Source organism: Lepidochelys kempii, chromosome 3 (assembly GCF_965140285.1).
Source record: "Lepidochelys kempii isolate rLepKem1 chromosome 3, rLepKem1.hap1, whole genome shotgun sequence".
NCBI lineage: Eukaryota > Metazoa > Chordata > Testudines > Cheloniidae > Lepidochelys > Lepidochelys kempii.
The window spans coordinates 151,247,165-151,262,926 of NC_136382.1; the positions used below are offsets into that span (position 1 = coordinate 151,247,165).

A 15,762-nucleotide genomic window follows, 5' to 3' on the forward strand; every position below is an offset into this window, starting at 1 on the left:
GCCATTCGGTCCCTAGTTTGTAGCTGTACATTGGGTTCTTCCGTCCTAAGTGCAGGACCCTGCACTTATCCTTATTGAACCTCATCAGATTTCTTTTGGCCCAATCCTCCAATTTGTCTAGGTCCCTCTGTATCCTATCCCTCCCCTCCAGCATATCTACCACTCCTCCCAGTTTAGTATCATCCGCAAATTTGCTGAGAGTGCAATCCACACCATCCTCCAGATCATTTATGAAGATATTGAACAAAACCGGCCCCAGGACCGACCCCTGGGGCACTCCACTTGACACCGGCTGCCAACTAGACATGGAGCCATTGATCACTACCCGTTGAGCCCGACAATCTAGCCAACTTTCTACCCATCTTATAGTGCATTCATCCAGCCCGTACTTCTTTAACTTGTTGACAAGAATACTGTGGGAGACCATGTCAAAAGCTTTGCTAAAGTCAAGAAACAATACATCCACTGCTTTCCCTTCATCCACAGATCCAGTAATCTCATCATAGAAGGCGATTAGATTAGTCAGGCATGACCTTCCCTTGGTGAATCCATGCTGACTGTTCCTGATCACTTTCCTCTCATGTAAGTGCTTCAGGATTGATTCTTTGAGGACCTGCTCCATGATTTTTCCGGGGACTGAAGTGAGGCTGACTGGCCTGTAGTTCCCAGGATCCTCCTCCTTCCCTTTTTTAAAGATTGGCACTATATTAGCCTTTTTCCAGTCATCCGGGACTTCCCCCGTTTGCCATGAGTTTTCAAAGATAATGGCCAATGGCTCTGCAATCACAGCCGTCAGTTCCTTTAGCACTCTTGGATGCAACTCGTCCGGCCCCATGGACTTGTGCACGTCAGTGCGCACTAGGTCAGTGTGCACTAGGAAACCTAACATGGTGGCAGGGTCCACACAGACAATTAGTGAACGGCAGGCTAATGCACTGTATATTTACACCCCAGATTGCCATGCATGAACTGTTTGTCTAGACCAGTGGTTCCCAAACTTTTTACCTCACGCTCCCATTACCCCTATCTGCTCTTCTCCCCTGCCCCCAGAGCCGGGGCCGGAGCCAGAAGTGGGGCTGGCAGGGGGGAAGGGGACGCAGACAGAGTTATGGGGTCTGAGGCTGGGGCCATAGTTGGGGGTAACGGGGGAGTGGAGCCAAGGTCGGCAGCTGGGGCCCCGGGCGTCGAGCTGGCAGCTGGGGCTGAGCCAGGAGTGGAGCTGGGTGGCACTCTGTCCCTGACCAGGCCCCAGCTGTAAACCCCCCTCCCCGAAATGTTCCTCTGTGCCCCCCTAGACAAGCCATAACACATTGCTTCTGTAAGATATTTGAGAATGCAAGGTGCTATATGTAACCAAATTCTTTTCTAAACTATCCACTTTTAGCCTTAGTGCCCTCACACAGTTCTCAGAGAATAGTTCTTGTGGGGTCCTTCACACTCTGAGTTACTTGAACACTGCAATATCACTTAGACAAGTGGGAGGCACTGAGAGATCTTCATTAAGCAGCACAGAAAGAGCTAAATCCTGTGCCAGCTCTCCCACCGGCATCACAAAGGCCTGGATCCACACAGGGACTTAGGCGTTACAATGCTGAGCATCAGGGCACGTAACTTTTAGGTGACTAGAAAATCATTGGAACACACAAATTTAAAAACCCTGAGTCAGATGCCCAGGCTTTTATACAATGAACAGGGAGAGATGAGTGCCGAAGAATGTAATGCACGTAAGCCAGCACGCTAGGTGGAGAGATGCCTAAAATAGCCAATGGGAGATGCTGACAAGAGAGATGTGTCCTCAGCCCCTCCCCCTCTCACAGAGTTAGGCACCTAGCTCCAGGATGATGCCTATCTCGCTAGTGATCCACAACTAGGAACCCCTCCTCTGAAGTCTGGCAGCTTAGGCGCCTAAGCTGTTTCTTGTGAGAATGAGTTAGGCACATGCCTAACTTCACACAAAACACTGGAGGCAGCAGCAGCGACCTCCTTGTAACTTCTAGGCCAGTGGTTAGAGCACTCCGCTGAAAAGTGGGAGAATCAGATTGAATTTCCACCCCTTGGGCTTGATAGGACGAGAGGAGGCCAAAGGATTTGAACAGGCATCTCATATCTCTCAAGAGAGTGCTCTAACTAGAGCCCTGCAAATCCGCGGATATCTGCGGACCATTTTTGCAGATAGTGGATCGGATGCAGATAAAACCATGCAAGGCTCTACTCACCAATGGCACCTGGCCCACGGCATCCGGCTTGAGCAGCCTGGGGAGCACTCGGGGCCAGTGGCCGGGAGGCAGGTTGGAGTCGGGGCTGCCCAACATCCACTCACCATGCCACTTCCTGGCCAGCAGTTCGGGCTCCTCAGACAACACCAGTGTCCCCACCCTGGCCGTGCTCCCAGTCCTGGGCCCAGTCTTCCAGCTCCTGGGCAACAAGGCCCACACCCGGCCATGGGGATTGGAACACGTGGGGCCCCAGCACCCTACCCCTCCGCTCCACTGTGATGCAACACGTACTGCTGCTGCCGTGTGCTGTCGCTCGCAAGCCCCTGGGAGCAGCACAGGATGAGACGCCCCTTCCCCCCAGTTGCCTCCCCCCATGCTGCCCCTTCCCCTCAAGACCCTGCCCCCGCGCTTCCCCTTACCTCCAGTCCTCACCCTCGTGCTGCCTCTTCCTGCAAGACCCTACCCCCACACTCGCTCCCCTCTCCCCCCGCGGTCACTAGCCCTTGTGAGATGGCTTGCTTCTGCAGGTGCGGATACAGGTAAAAGACGGCTAGCGGATCGCAGGTTGGATCACGAGTTGCTACTGGCGGATGTGGATCCACATTTTTGTATCCGTGCAGGGCTCTAGCTCTAACCACTGACCTATGGGATAATTTGATGAGGGTGTTTCTCAGTCTGTGAAAGCTGTTGCACTGTGGATAAATGCCTAAACAGTTATTGAGAGAAAGAGAGAGAGAGAGAGAGAGACTGGCTCTCTAGCCTTGTGATTAGAACAGCTACCTGCAAGGTGCAAGACCCAAAGTCCAGTCCCTCTGCTCCAATCATTCTTTATTTATCAAAAGTGGAACAGCTTCAACAGGAAAGACTGAGAAAGACCCATATCAGAATATCTCATAGCTCAATGTTCAGAGCATTCTCCTGAGCCATGTGGGAGACCCTGTTCAAAAACTGTTTCCCCTTACCTCAAGCAGAGGGGGAATTGAATCTGGGTTTCCCACATCCCAGGTGAGTGCTCTGACCACTGGGCTAACAGTTATACAGTGGGAAACACCACTTCCTCCTCTGGCCAGATATTGAATGGGGCCTGATCCAGTAGGCAATCTCTGAGCCTGGGGCCCCAGACCCTTCTGAGCCTGGGAGATCATAGACAGGACCAGAGGTGGGCTTTTAAATCTGCGATGACATAATCCATGGGCTGTTACCCAGACAGAAGGGGAGTGGGGCAGCTGCAGGGGCAAAGGAAACGGTGTAGTTTCCTCTTCCTCTGCTTCATTTCAAAGGACTGGAAGGCACAATCCAAAAACTTCATAAAATCTGGCCCATGATTTCTGTAATGAGAAGCAGAGGACACATGATTGGGAAAGCATAAAGGAGCAGGAGTCTAAGCCTGTCCCAATGGATGCAGGAGAGATGTATCATCTGCAGAGCCTTCTGACTGAGATCTTACTGAAAATCTAGCCATCTTGAGCTCTGTGTTAAACTTAATTATTAATAAGATGCACAAATAAAAACCATCAAATTGCATTAAGTCACCCAGCTCTACCAAAACACACAACTTAAGTTAGACAGTGAGAGCATGTCCCCACTGTTCCAATAAAGCTTAGAAGAAAGAGTATGCAAATATGATTTAAATATTTCTGATTGAAACTTTAACATTTTTCAATGTTTTGTAATATAATGCATTTCAACAACCCTAAGAGATTCCATGGAAATTTGCAAAACATTAGAACAAATCTCAGGCTTCCTATGGTCAATATAAACATTTACACTTCAATTTATTGCACTTTCAGTTTTGTCTTATAACAGTAACATGGAAAACAAAGTCAATAAAGATCAGGCTAGTTATTCCTGTTATCATCAGGCTAGAATTCAAATAATTTCCTGGCAGAATTCTGTCATTTATATGCTAATTGTATCACAGATAACGGCATGCTTTCGACATACTGTTATTCTTTGCTAAAATCTAACTGTAACTTTAACAGGGTAACTTACCATTTAATGTTGCTATAAAAAAGATATTTAAGTCTTTACAACCTTTAGCAATGGAGATTGAGCAAAACCAAGAGTCTCCACCACTATATTTAAACTGAAATGCAACTGCTTTTATCAGGCACCCATTGACATGCAACTGCTAAAACAGACAAAGAAAGCAGCAACATGTCACACCAGAACTCTGCTAAAACCAAACCAAGCGTCAGAGAGATATTATCTGAAAGACAAGTGAATTAGGATTTAAGCTCACGTGTATACCCACACACCTTGACCCCCTTATTTGTTGGTCTGACAAAGTAGCCTTTAAATATTACAGCTCTCACCTCACAAGTTGAAAACAGTGTTACATGTGCCCTAAACTATAGATTAAAAAACCCAAAACAGCACCCTAAGTAATTCTTAAAATCCCAGCTCTACTAATACTATAATACACATGTATCTATTACTGATTTGCACACAGTAATAATATGGCTTTATATGAGTGAGCACAAGATTTCTGCACCTTAAATTAGCTAAGACCGTATATATTTTAAAAGTATTTACTCCAACATGCTGGGTACTATTCTCTGTTGAGTAACTGCATACTCTTATTGATATTGCACTTTTTCTTTAAATGCAATTCCTTCCTACACTGCCTGGATACAGTACCTTGCTGACATCAGATATGAGATTATTTTGTGAACTCCTTAGGGCACAGATAAGGTCTTTTTATCTGTATTATGAGGAGCCCTGCACACTCTTGAACCATGTCAAATAAAATTTAGAAAGACTTAACTTGACCTTTCATATATTTTTGTGACTGGCCCCTTTAAGAAAGAGTGGGTGTCCAGTGCACCTGTGACTGATTAGCTGTTACTCAATTGGGTTTAATTAAGTCAAGGCACATGGGCCTGAGGAGACGGAAGACAGGAAGAGGAAGGGGAGAACTGCCTGGCAGAAGCAAGGAAAGGTGTAGGAAAGAACTGCCTGAGAAATACATAGAGAATAGCAGGTAAGAGCTACCTGGGAGGAGCAAGGGATAGCTGCCTGGGAGAGACAGGAAATTTCTGCAGGTATTACTTGGAAATAGGGAGGAACTGGCTAGGAGGCAAGTGGAAAGGTTAGCCTGCTGACCTTCCTGAGCTGGAGAGCCAGTGATAGGAGGCTGAAAAGGGTTCAGTCGTTGGATTGCGTTTGGGCAGAAGTGTCATGAAACTGGTCACTCTCAGGTGGATGGCCAGGAGACTGGAGCTCTGGAACAAGAGCAGAAAAGAACTGGGAACTGAGTGCTGGTGGACTCAGAGGTGGATGATCTAGAAGTAATCTCCCTGAAAATGGGAATGGAAAATTGTAATACATTTCTATGTTTTACTGTGGGTATTGACAGAACGGTTTTAGCACGAGGATTCTATAGATTATTGCATGTATATGTGAATAAAACGTGCCCACAGGTGGGACTCTGAATTGGACAGTGAGAGGAACTGTGCTCTTATTATGGCTAGACCAAGGGGAAACTGAGACAGCCATACTTGTTCTGCTGCAGCCTGCCGCAAGAGGTCTCCACAGGCAGGGGCTGCCTTCTCACATACTTACAAGCCTAAAAGGAGATTTTAAAAGAGATTTTGTGGTAAATCTTATGAGATGCTGAAGAGTGACTGTGAAATTACCTTGTTTCTCCACAGTACATGGCCAAATAGAGGACTGGAAGACTCAGAGACTAGCTCTTCACAGTCAAATCTCACAAAAGAAATTTAGGAAAGAATTTTTCCCCCCTTTTTTAAAACTATTTTTCCTTCACCTTCACTGCTGCATGCATAAAATTTAAAAATTCTGTGAATCCTGAAAGGCCTCCTCTGAATTCTGAATCTTACTATCCTAAGAGGCACTGAAATATACTACAAGAAGCAGTGCTTCTTGTCTGGTATGGAGCATACAAGACGATTCTTCAAATGTTGTCACACAGCAGCTACAGGAAGTCTCAAATAATCTTTATAAAAGACTATTTTCTAACAGTTACTCTAGTAATTAAGCATAGTAAGTGTGACACAGAGGCCTACTGGTGATTCATTACTGTGTGTCAGGTCTGACTTACTCACTACACTTAACATAGTGTTATCATGATATATACCCAGAAGATGGCATGTGATATATCACTGGAAAACTAAACTCACTAAGCATTAATATTCCTGCATGATGTATGTATGGGGTGTGTACAAAGAGTTATAAATATGTGCTAGAATTACGTTCCTAAAATGTGTTTGGCAAGCGATGCATAAGCACAATTTGTCCTTTAACCAAAGGAACGAGTATCTGCTTGTCTGTCTAGCCTTGTCATCAGCCAGACACAGTGAAAGTATATTTACATATAAAGTAAACAAAGCTATCAAGCTAACAAGCATGGGAGAAGGCAGCAAGGCATCTATATCACATCAGGAGAGAGAAACTTCATCTAGAGATACACCTCAGAAGAATAAATTTCAAAGGTTTATTGAGTTATAAAGACAGGGCTTTTGAAACGCAACTGATAAGTAATTGAATCAACTGATTGTATACAATATTACTGTATTATACAAGTGTATTGAGTAAGATCTTTTATGAAAGCCTGTGACACACAGTGAATAATATTGTGAAATGTATGCGTTAACACTGTATGAGGAATTATGGATACTAGCTGATATTATGCTTTAAAGTCTGTGACCAAACACAGGGAGAAACAGGTTTTCTCCCAGACAGGAGGGAAGGTAGATATTTACCTGTCTCCAGTGTAAATTAAGCATTATGGAATCAAAACAATGGAACCCCTATTTACATATGAACCTGCAGGGGGATAGGAAGTCAACAGGAAGGGAAGAATAGCAGGTAGCTGTCTCTTGTAACAGGGTCAATGAACTTTGGAAGGTATAAGCAGAAACAGAAAGCCATTGTGGTACCCATCACTTGGGGTATTAAAGGGGCCAGGGTTCCTGAAATCACAGAATGTTGAATCCTTCAGCCAAGGGGCTTGACGTCTCTGGGAACTGAGTTTAGGTGAGAAACCTGCTTAGGCAAAGATTGTAACTTGCTGAAATTAAGTTTAGTGGTAGAAGAGTATTTTTCTTTTGTTTCCTTATAACTTTCTCTCTTTTCCCTTACATTAAGTATCCCTTAATCTTATGTCCCTTTGTTAAAATAAACTTGTTTTATTTTACTATAAAGCAAATCAGTGCTGTGATTGAAATAGGAGCATTTGTCAAACCCCAGTAAAATGAATGAGCTACAGAATATTACCTCTTTAAAGGATCAACAAAATTAACTTCAGTAAGTGTTCAGTGAGAGGAATGGACACTGCAGAGAGACATCTCTGAAGAACTCAGAATTTGGGGCTCACTGTTTGTTACCTGCAAGGTAAGGTTTCAACTGGCAGAGTCCTGAAGAATTTGCTGACAAGACAGACAAGCTGGTGTGTCAAGGAGTTGTCACACAGCTTAGCTGTAGCACAACTCTCATTTTCTGAGGCTTGAGAGGGATAACATATGAGATGTTGAACCCCATAATGCTTTATGGGAATATGCTTATGAATGTATATATGACATAACTGGAATATGTTTTATGCTACATATGCCATGTAACATATCTCTATAAAGGTTATGATCTACTGAATATATTCATTCTATTTGTATGCATGTATCATTTTTGTATTCAAAGTTATCAATATTGGCTATGTACTTGTTTAATTTTAAGTAGCCTCAGTGAAGCAGTTGGTCAGCTTCCTGAGAAAAATCTATTCTCAGTAAGTGCCCAATCAAGAAACACTTAAGCTAACAATGAACTTGGAGATGCCAATCCACATGTGAGTTTTCCCAGGAATGTGGCCTAGCTGGTAACGAACTCAATCATGCATAGACATGTGACTCGCCCATGTGACTCCAAAACTCCATCTTGGAGCTGAATTCTGGATAGGAGAGAGGAGGGGGTCTGCATCACAAAAGAAAGTCTAGTTAAGCCCCTGGGAGATCCCTCCATTTTGTCTTCAGCTGGCTCAAGAGGTAGCCTCTCCACCCCCAAAGGATACCTGAAAGAAACTGGAACAAAGGACAGTAACCACAGGGGTGTGAGTGATTGCTGGACCCAGACTAGAAGGAGGCTAGTCTGTAAAAGAAACTTATTGGAACATCTCTGAGGGTGAGATTTCATCTGTAATTACTTTCTTACTGTATTAGGTTTAGACTTGCGTGTTTTATTTTATTTTGCTTGGTAATTCGCTTTGTTCTATCTGTCATTACTTGGAACCACTTTAATCCTACTTTTTGTATTTAATAAAATCATTTTTTACTTATTAATTAACCCAGAGTATGTATTAATACGGGGGGCGGGGGATGGGGGGGCGGCGGCAAACAGCTGTGCATATCTCTATCAGTGTATGGAGGTAACAGCCGTGTTTCAGAGTAACAGCCGTGTTAGTCTGTATTCGCAAAAAGAAAAGGAGTACTTGTGGCACCTTAGAGACTAACCAATTTATTTGAGCACGGAAGCTCATGCTCAAATAAATTGGTTAGTCTCTAAGGTGCCACAAGTACTCCTTTTCTTTTTAGTGTTATGGAGGGCGAACAATTTATGAGTTTATCCTGTATAAGCTTTATTCAGGGTAAAACGGATTTATTTGGGGTTTGGACCCCATTGGGAGCTGGGCATCTGAGTGTTGGAGACAGGAACACTTCTTAAGCTGTTTTCAGTTAAGCCTGCAGCTTTTAGGTAATGTGGCTCAGACCTGGGGCTGTGTTTGTAGCAAGCTAATGTGCCTGGCTCAAACAAGGCAAGGTTCTGAAGCCCCAAGCTGCCAGAGAAAACGGGCTCAGAGGTAGTCTCGGCACATCATTTAGAGGGTTTCTGTGATCCAACCCATCACAACACAGTAACTCACAATGCTGAGAATCCCAGCAGACAGTCACAGTAAGTCTTTTAGACTTGGCCTCTACTCAAAGCTTGAGGGAGCATAGCTATTCTGGGCAGAGATATGAAAAAAACACACCCCTGACTGACAATTATGGCAACAAAAAGCCCCAGTGTAGACGCAGCCAGAAAAGTGCTTCTGTAAGCACAATGTTCTTTACGGAGGTCATATTCCTACATTCGCAGAAAAATTCCTTCTGTCAATGTATGCTGTGCCTACACAAGGTGGCTATGCAGGCATTGCTATGACACCATAGGCTCTGTAGTGCAGACACATCTTTAAAGTCATGTAGCCAACCTACAATGGAAGCAGACACAGGAATGTTCTTACAAACAAATGGGCTTTGCTTCTACTGGTATGAGTGGAACCCTAGGGTTGCAAAGACAAGATGAGTTCAGGCAATGAACCTGAAATGACTGAGAAAAAAAGTGTCTTTAGTAATTTACATATAGTAGAGATAACTATAGAATTAAAAAACAGTTGTATTTCTTACCTATAAGACCTTTCTCAAGAGTGAAGGTTTTGTTGGTAAACATGCATTCAAATGCCACAATATGGAAAACTTTGTTCACTGTGTTGTGGGTGCCAACTATTCGGATGTACCTAAGAGAAGAGAGAAAAAACAAGTTAAAGACAATGAAGACCCACTTCCCAAGTTACCAATGATTCATTAGGACGCTGTCAGTGCTCTTGCCTTATCAAAGTATTTTGCCCAGCCACAAGAACCGGAGAATTGTTAAGAAGATTATGGATTTGACTACAGATATTGCACCTACTCAGAAATTCTGGCTCCAACAGAGCTTAGAAGAGTTACAGCAAATTTAAGAGCTGTGAAATGTATCAGAATTTTACAGGATTTGGATTAGATTTATCAAGAAAATCAAAACAAGACATCATCCAGCTCAAACATCAACTGTTTGTCCATAATACAACAACATTTGAGAACTAAAAATAGCTGCCTGATTCTACTAATGGCTATAGAGGCTAATTGACAACTTTCCACCACAATGAAAGATTTCATACACTAAAAATAAACTCAATAAATCAATGTTGCTTCCCTACAGAAGCCATAAATTCTCTTTTATTATAATGCTGCTTCTAATTCCAAATTGCTAAATTAACTCTTGATACATCAGACACCAACTTCTTTCTTGCAATACCTTTTATTAATTCCAGAAAAGTTATTTGAACAGTCAGGCTTCTGGGTTTCACTCTTGGTTATATAGCTTGCACTTCTGAACGCTAACGCAAAGTCACAGGCAGTGGCTGTTGAACAAAGTGGCCTATTCACCCTCTGCATTACCTTGGAGGCTTCACCTTCTACAAACAAGTATTAACCTTGAATCAATCTGCTCCCCTCATTTTCCAAAGGGATCTGACAGTTCAGAGGTTAATGAACAGTTGAAGTCATTATTATGAGTTCTGGAAAATCCCAAATGGGATACTATACGCTGTCTTGGTGGATCTTAAAAAACAACCAGGAAAATGACTTGAATAGATAGCATTTCTCCAATTATGAATTATCCACACTGAAGGAAGGTGCATATTAAATGAACAGATTTCAATTAAGAGAAAGTAGAAGCTGTAAGACGTTAGCAATATCTTTCCCTCTGCTGTGTAAAATAACCTTTCATTTATCTAATGTAATTTTAGTTCTAACCTAATGGCTGTTCGCTAATACAGTAAGCTTGTCTCACGTTCATCATCACTCCAAGTTAACTAGGTAAAGTAAATGATGATTTTTTTTTTAGCCCTTAACTAAGAAAGCTTTTTGTACTTAGGGCTATTTTCCCTTCTAGTTTTATTTAGGTCCCATCTACATACCAAAATGATTGTGTTACAGGCACAATTCTTAAAAACTGCTGTTGATAAATGTTTCAACTAATACGTATTTTTCATTAGTGTAGGCAGAGCGGAATTCTTTAAAATGCTTTTAAAGAAGTGGTTTACGAAATTTTTACTACATCCACAAAGGTGGCTAAACTATGTAAGCTGAAAACATTTGAAAGATCAACTTTTAAAATAAATCTCCTAATGTGATTTTATGTTGCAGACAGAATTTTAGTCTATCTTTAGGCAGTCAGCAAATACATTTATTTATTTTATCTGCTGACTGTTTCGAAGTGTTGACTTACTTAAAATTTATTACTAAATACACTTTTTGGCCAACTTATGTGACATGCTAAATCATACTGAATTTATGAACTTTCTCCAACAGGGAGCTGTAAGCCTCTACCTGCGCTACACATGATGCAGAACATGTAATGTTAACTCTTGTGAATACCACAACTTTGGCTCTTGCTGCTGGCAGTCCTGTAATGACAAAAAATTCAGTCATGTGATTTTTGAGGGAAAGAAACTCCTTCATACAGGGAAGGTATACTATACTGCATGCCTAGAGACCAAAGTTCTAGTCCAAGTTCTTTCACTGACTGCTGTTAATATTTCTGAACCCTTCACAACCCTTATAATGAATCAAGGCTTCATGCCAGTATGTTGGGGGGAACTATCACTCACCCATTTCACAGATAGATACCTGAGAGTACACACACAGCTGGGAATAGAATATAACAGAGCCAAATATTATACACTTTGCCTCACAGCATTTCAGAAGATCTTCTAGTTCTTTAGCTTAAGCGATAGAAGTTCACGCTTTTACATCTAGCAGTCCCAGGTCTGGTCCTTTCAGATTACCCAGAGGTATTGTTACATTTGACTTTGCTGACGACAACTCTCATATCACACTGCTCCCAGAGCCAGAGCCAGAAACCAAAATACTGTTGCACAGAATTTTACTGTAGTCTCAAAAATACTTGCAAAGTGTATGTTGTCTCCCTGTATAGGCTGGTCCCCATAGAGAACAACAGAATGCTCTTTTCCTCCACCAGTTACTCCTAAAGTATAGTAGGAGAGGTCAGTGCTGTGAATCTGAAGGTTGTCAAACCCTGCTTATGACCCATGTGGAGGTGAAAAAAACATATACATATATGTATAAAAGTTAGTGAAACAACCCTGGAGTAACTGCTGGCATGATTTTATATTGCTAAACGTATTTAGAAGTGAATTTGGGTGTTGTATTGTTGTATTTCTGGTGTTTGTATCTTTCCCTTTAAGGATAGGGCGTGGTACTCTTCTGTAGAGTCTTTCAGATTGAGACCAAGGGGCAAGATATTTTGCTGGTGAGTCTAGAGAGGGGAAGAACCTGCCTCTGCAAACTCCAAAAAATTCAGAACTTACAATAAACCTATCTTTCAGAAGGCAAGCATTATTATCTGAAGTGTAACATCAGAACTTATGGGGGACTGAGTATCTCAGGGCATTGCTAATGAACAAAGCTCTTCGCTGTTGGTATTTACTGATTTTCTCAAAAAAAATTCCGGGTTTTGAAAAAGCCAGTATTTGGGTTTTACTGATTTTCACCCAAATTTTGGCTTTTTTGGGACCCATAAATGTTCTGTGGAAGAAACACACAGGGCTATGCTGAAGGGCCAGGGTTAGGAGGGTAACGGAAGGCTGCACTCCATGAGTACTGATCCCCCACCCATAGACTGAGGCTGACCCCAGCCCTTCGGCACAACCCTGTCTACTTCCCAGGGCCACGCGGAAGGGCTGGGGTCAGGAGTGGGTGCTGTCTGGCAGAGGAAGCAGATGGGCTCCTTGTGGGTGGTCTCTACTGCCAGGACCACCAGGCTCCCTGCCCATCTCGCTCTCCAGTGGTGCAGGTGCAGCAGCCATCAACTGGCAGTTAACCTACTCTGTGCAGGAAGCCAGCAGGGACTCTGTGAATGGGGAGCTGAAGATAGGACCCTGGAATCTGTGACAGGATGGTCAATGCTTCTGGCCCTTTAGCACAAACCACTCTGCTTCCTCTGTGTAGTGAGGGAGCGAGAAGAGCAGGGAGCCCATTTCTGGCAACTGAGACCACAATCACATCAGTAACCCCTGCCCCAGGCAACCCTTCTCTGCCCATTGCCCTTTGTTTTAGATTACTTACTTTCTCTGTTTTTAAAATTTAGAATAAACACTAATACATTCCCAGGAAATTTTGAAAAAAAATACCATAAATATCCAAAATGAAGGGCCTTACTAATGAGCTACCTAGCCTTTCACCTGCAGGTTGTCAGTTTGAATCCTAATTTTAATTTAATTTAATTTTAACTTTCAAAGGGCAAATTCATTGGTATACCAGAGCACTGCAAAGCAACCAAACTAATTAAGGTTCCAGAGTAACAGCCGTGTTAGTCTGTATTCGCAAAAAGAAAAGGAGTACTTGTGGCACCTTAGAGACTAACCAATTTATTTGAGCATAAGCTTTCGTGAGCTACAGCTCACTTCATCGGATGCATCCGATGAAGCGAGCTGTAGCTCACGAAAGCTTATGCTCAAATAAATTGGTTAGTCTCTAAGAAACTAATTAAGCTGGGTTTACAGCTGCTTCGTATCTCTAGAGAGACACAAAGCTACTGAAATCTACTGGTTTCAGAGGAACAGCCGTGTTAGTCTGTATTCGCAAAAAGAAAAGGAGTACTTGTGGCACCTTAGAGACTAACCAATTTATTTGAGCATGAGCTTTCGTGAGCTACAGCTCACTTCATCAGATGTTTACCGTGGAAACTGCAGCAGACTTTATATACACACAGAAATCATGAAATCATGATTTCATGATTTCTGTGTGTATATAAAGTCTGCTGCAGTTTCCACGGTAAACATCTGATGAAGTGAGCTGTAGCTCACGAAAGCTCATGCTCAAATAAATTGGTTAGTCTCTAAGGTGCCACAAGTACTCCTTTTCTTTTTGAAATCTACTGGTGAATCTGGCCCTTAATTTGCAACTGACTAAATGTTTGAGAGAGCAGTATTACATACACTGATGCTGTGTGAAAAGAAGGTTGCTCGGTTCCTCATCCGTAGGGTCTAATGTCTCTGTGCTTTAAGGGGTAATGTCTCCCTGTTCTCCTGGCTCATTTGTGCTGCCAGTGGACCCAAACTAGCTGGGCCCTGGGGAACCTCCCAGCACTGATGCCCAAGTTACCATACGGTGAAGGAATCTTTAAAGAGCAATGACAGTTGGACAAGCGAGAACTCTTCTCATCTGTTCTGTCTCCCTCAGATCACTTACTGATTACAACCAAGAGAACTGCTGTGTGCAAATTAGCTGAAGATGAAGGGTGGTGATTGGTTGAGCTACCTCTAATGTCACAAAGATCACACTTAAAAGCTACTTAAGCAGTTCACCTTACCCTTTCTGTAGCTTACTTAAAAGCTTTTAGATAAAAAAATCAACAATAACATGGCTTAATTACAACTAAATTTCTTCAAATATAGCCTACGCACAGGATTTCAATTAATTTTAACTAAGTGGAAAGTTTGGAAAGTTATTTCAGTATGAAATAGTGTTTCTTTATGTATGAAAAAAACAGTGTCTCATATATATATATATATATATATATACACACACACACACACAGTTTTTTTAATACATAAAGAAGCTGAATCCCAGCCTTAAATGCAAAACAGAAGTCAACCTTAACTATGGAGTCACAGCCAGTGCCTCCAGAATACGTACAATATATTATACAAAATTTGGAAAGCTCTTGAAAATACTTCAAAATGTAGAGAGATATATAAATGAAAGATATTAAAGTATATTACCTTAAATGCATATTCATACTACTACACTCACCTACGTTGTGAATATAATACCTATATTGGTCCATGTTTAATTATTCACCTTTAAAATTCACTGTAATCTCAGGAAATTAAAATGTAAAATTCACAAAATGACGTATTTTAAAATAACTTCCTCCGTAAAAATAGATAAATACATCATTAATCCTTCACCAGTCGAACTGACCAAATGGAAAGAATATTTTGTAACTTGTCCAGCAGGAGGTGCTATATGAAAAACATCATCTCCATAAAAGATCAATAGCATCCCCACTGAAATATAGCCAGCCTATACAGCTCAGCACCTGAGATGCAAAATTCATGCCAGATCCCAAGCCTTCATCAAAACCTAAGTCTCATTATCCATTTACCCCTGAAATAAACCCATAGGTAACTCACAGCAATCAATAAAATGGTCTACATTTATTCTTATTATACAATTTACAGTAAAAAGAATGAATATTTTCAAAGCTTTCTGTTCTATGTCATGGCATAGGAACAATGACAACAGATACCACGCTTTCTAGACAATTATTTTTGAATGAAAGCTGGAGGTTTCACTTGTTTCTCTTCCCCTTTCAATGTCATTTCTCAAATACATAGGAGGCTGAGATTTAAGCTGATAATAAGGGCACTGCAGATAACTGACTTTATTAAGTCTGTAGAGAGATACTGCTGGAAAAATAGAATGGATGTTCCTCAGTATCTCTAAGGTCCTCTGCAAGAGCTTAGCCAGATGGAAGATAATTAAAACTTAAATAGGGATAGGGAAGATACACATGCAACAAACTGACCACCTCTGATGCAAATGAATGCTAAGGGCATAAATCCTTATCTAGCTATCCAGAATTACATCTTTATCTTCCTCTTCTTTAACTAATTCTACACAATAACTAGGTTCGGTGCACACATGAAGATTAGGGCAGGAAAAGAATACAGTTCAGAGTAGACAAAAAAAGAAAGAGTGGACAGTACTTG

The 15,762-nt window shown here is 41.9% G+C and overlaps 1 protein-coding gene across 4 annotated transcripts in view; it reads right to left on the reverse strand.

Moving 5' to 3' along the window:
* Positions 1–15,762, reverse strand: part of BTBD9 (BTB domain containing 9) — a 300,205-nt gene that overhangs the window by 116,337 nt on the left and 168,106 nt on the right. For all 4 annotated transcript variants that reach the window (XR_012158194.2, XM_073338551.2, XM_073338552.2 and 1 more), the window contains exon 7: positions 9,611–9,720. Coding sequence is in view for 3 of the 4 variants with exons in the window: in XM_073338551.2 (XP_073194652.1) it covers positions 9,611–9,720 (110 nt within the window). In the remaining variant the exon portion in view is untranslated. The remainder of the gene's footprint in view (positions 1–9,610; positions 9,721–15,762) is intronic.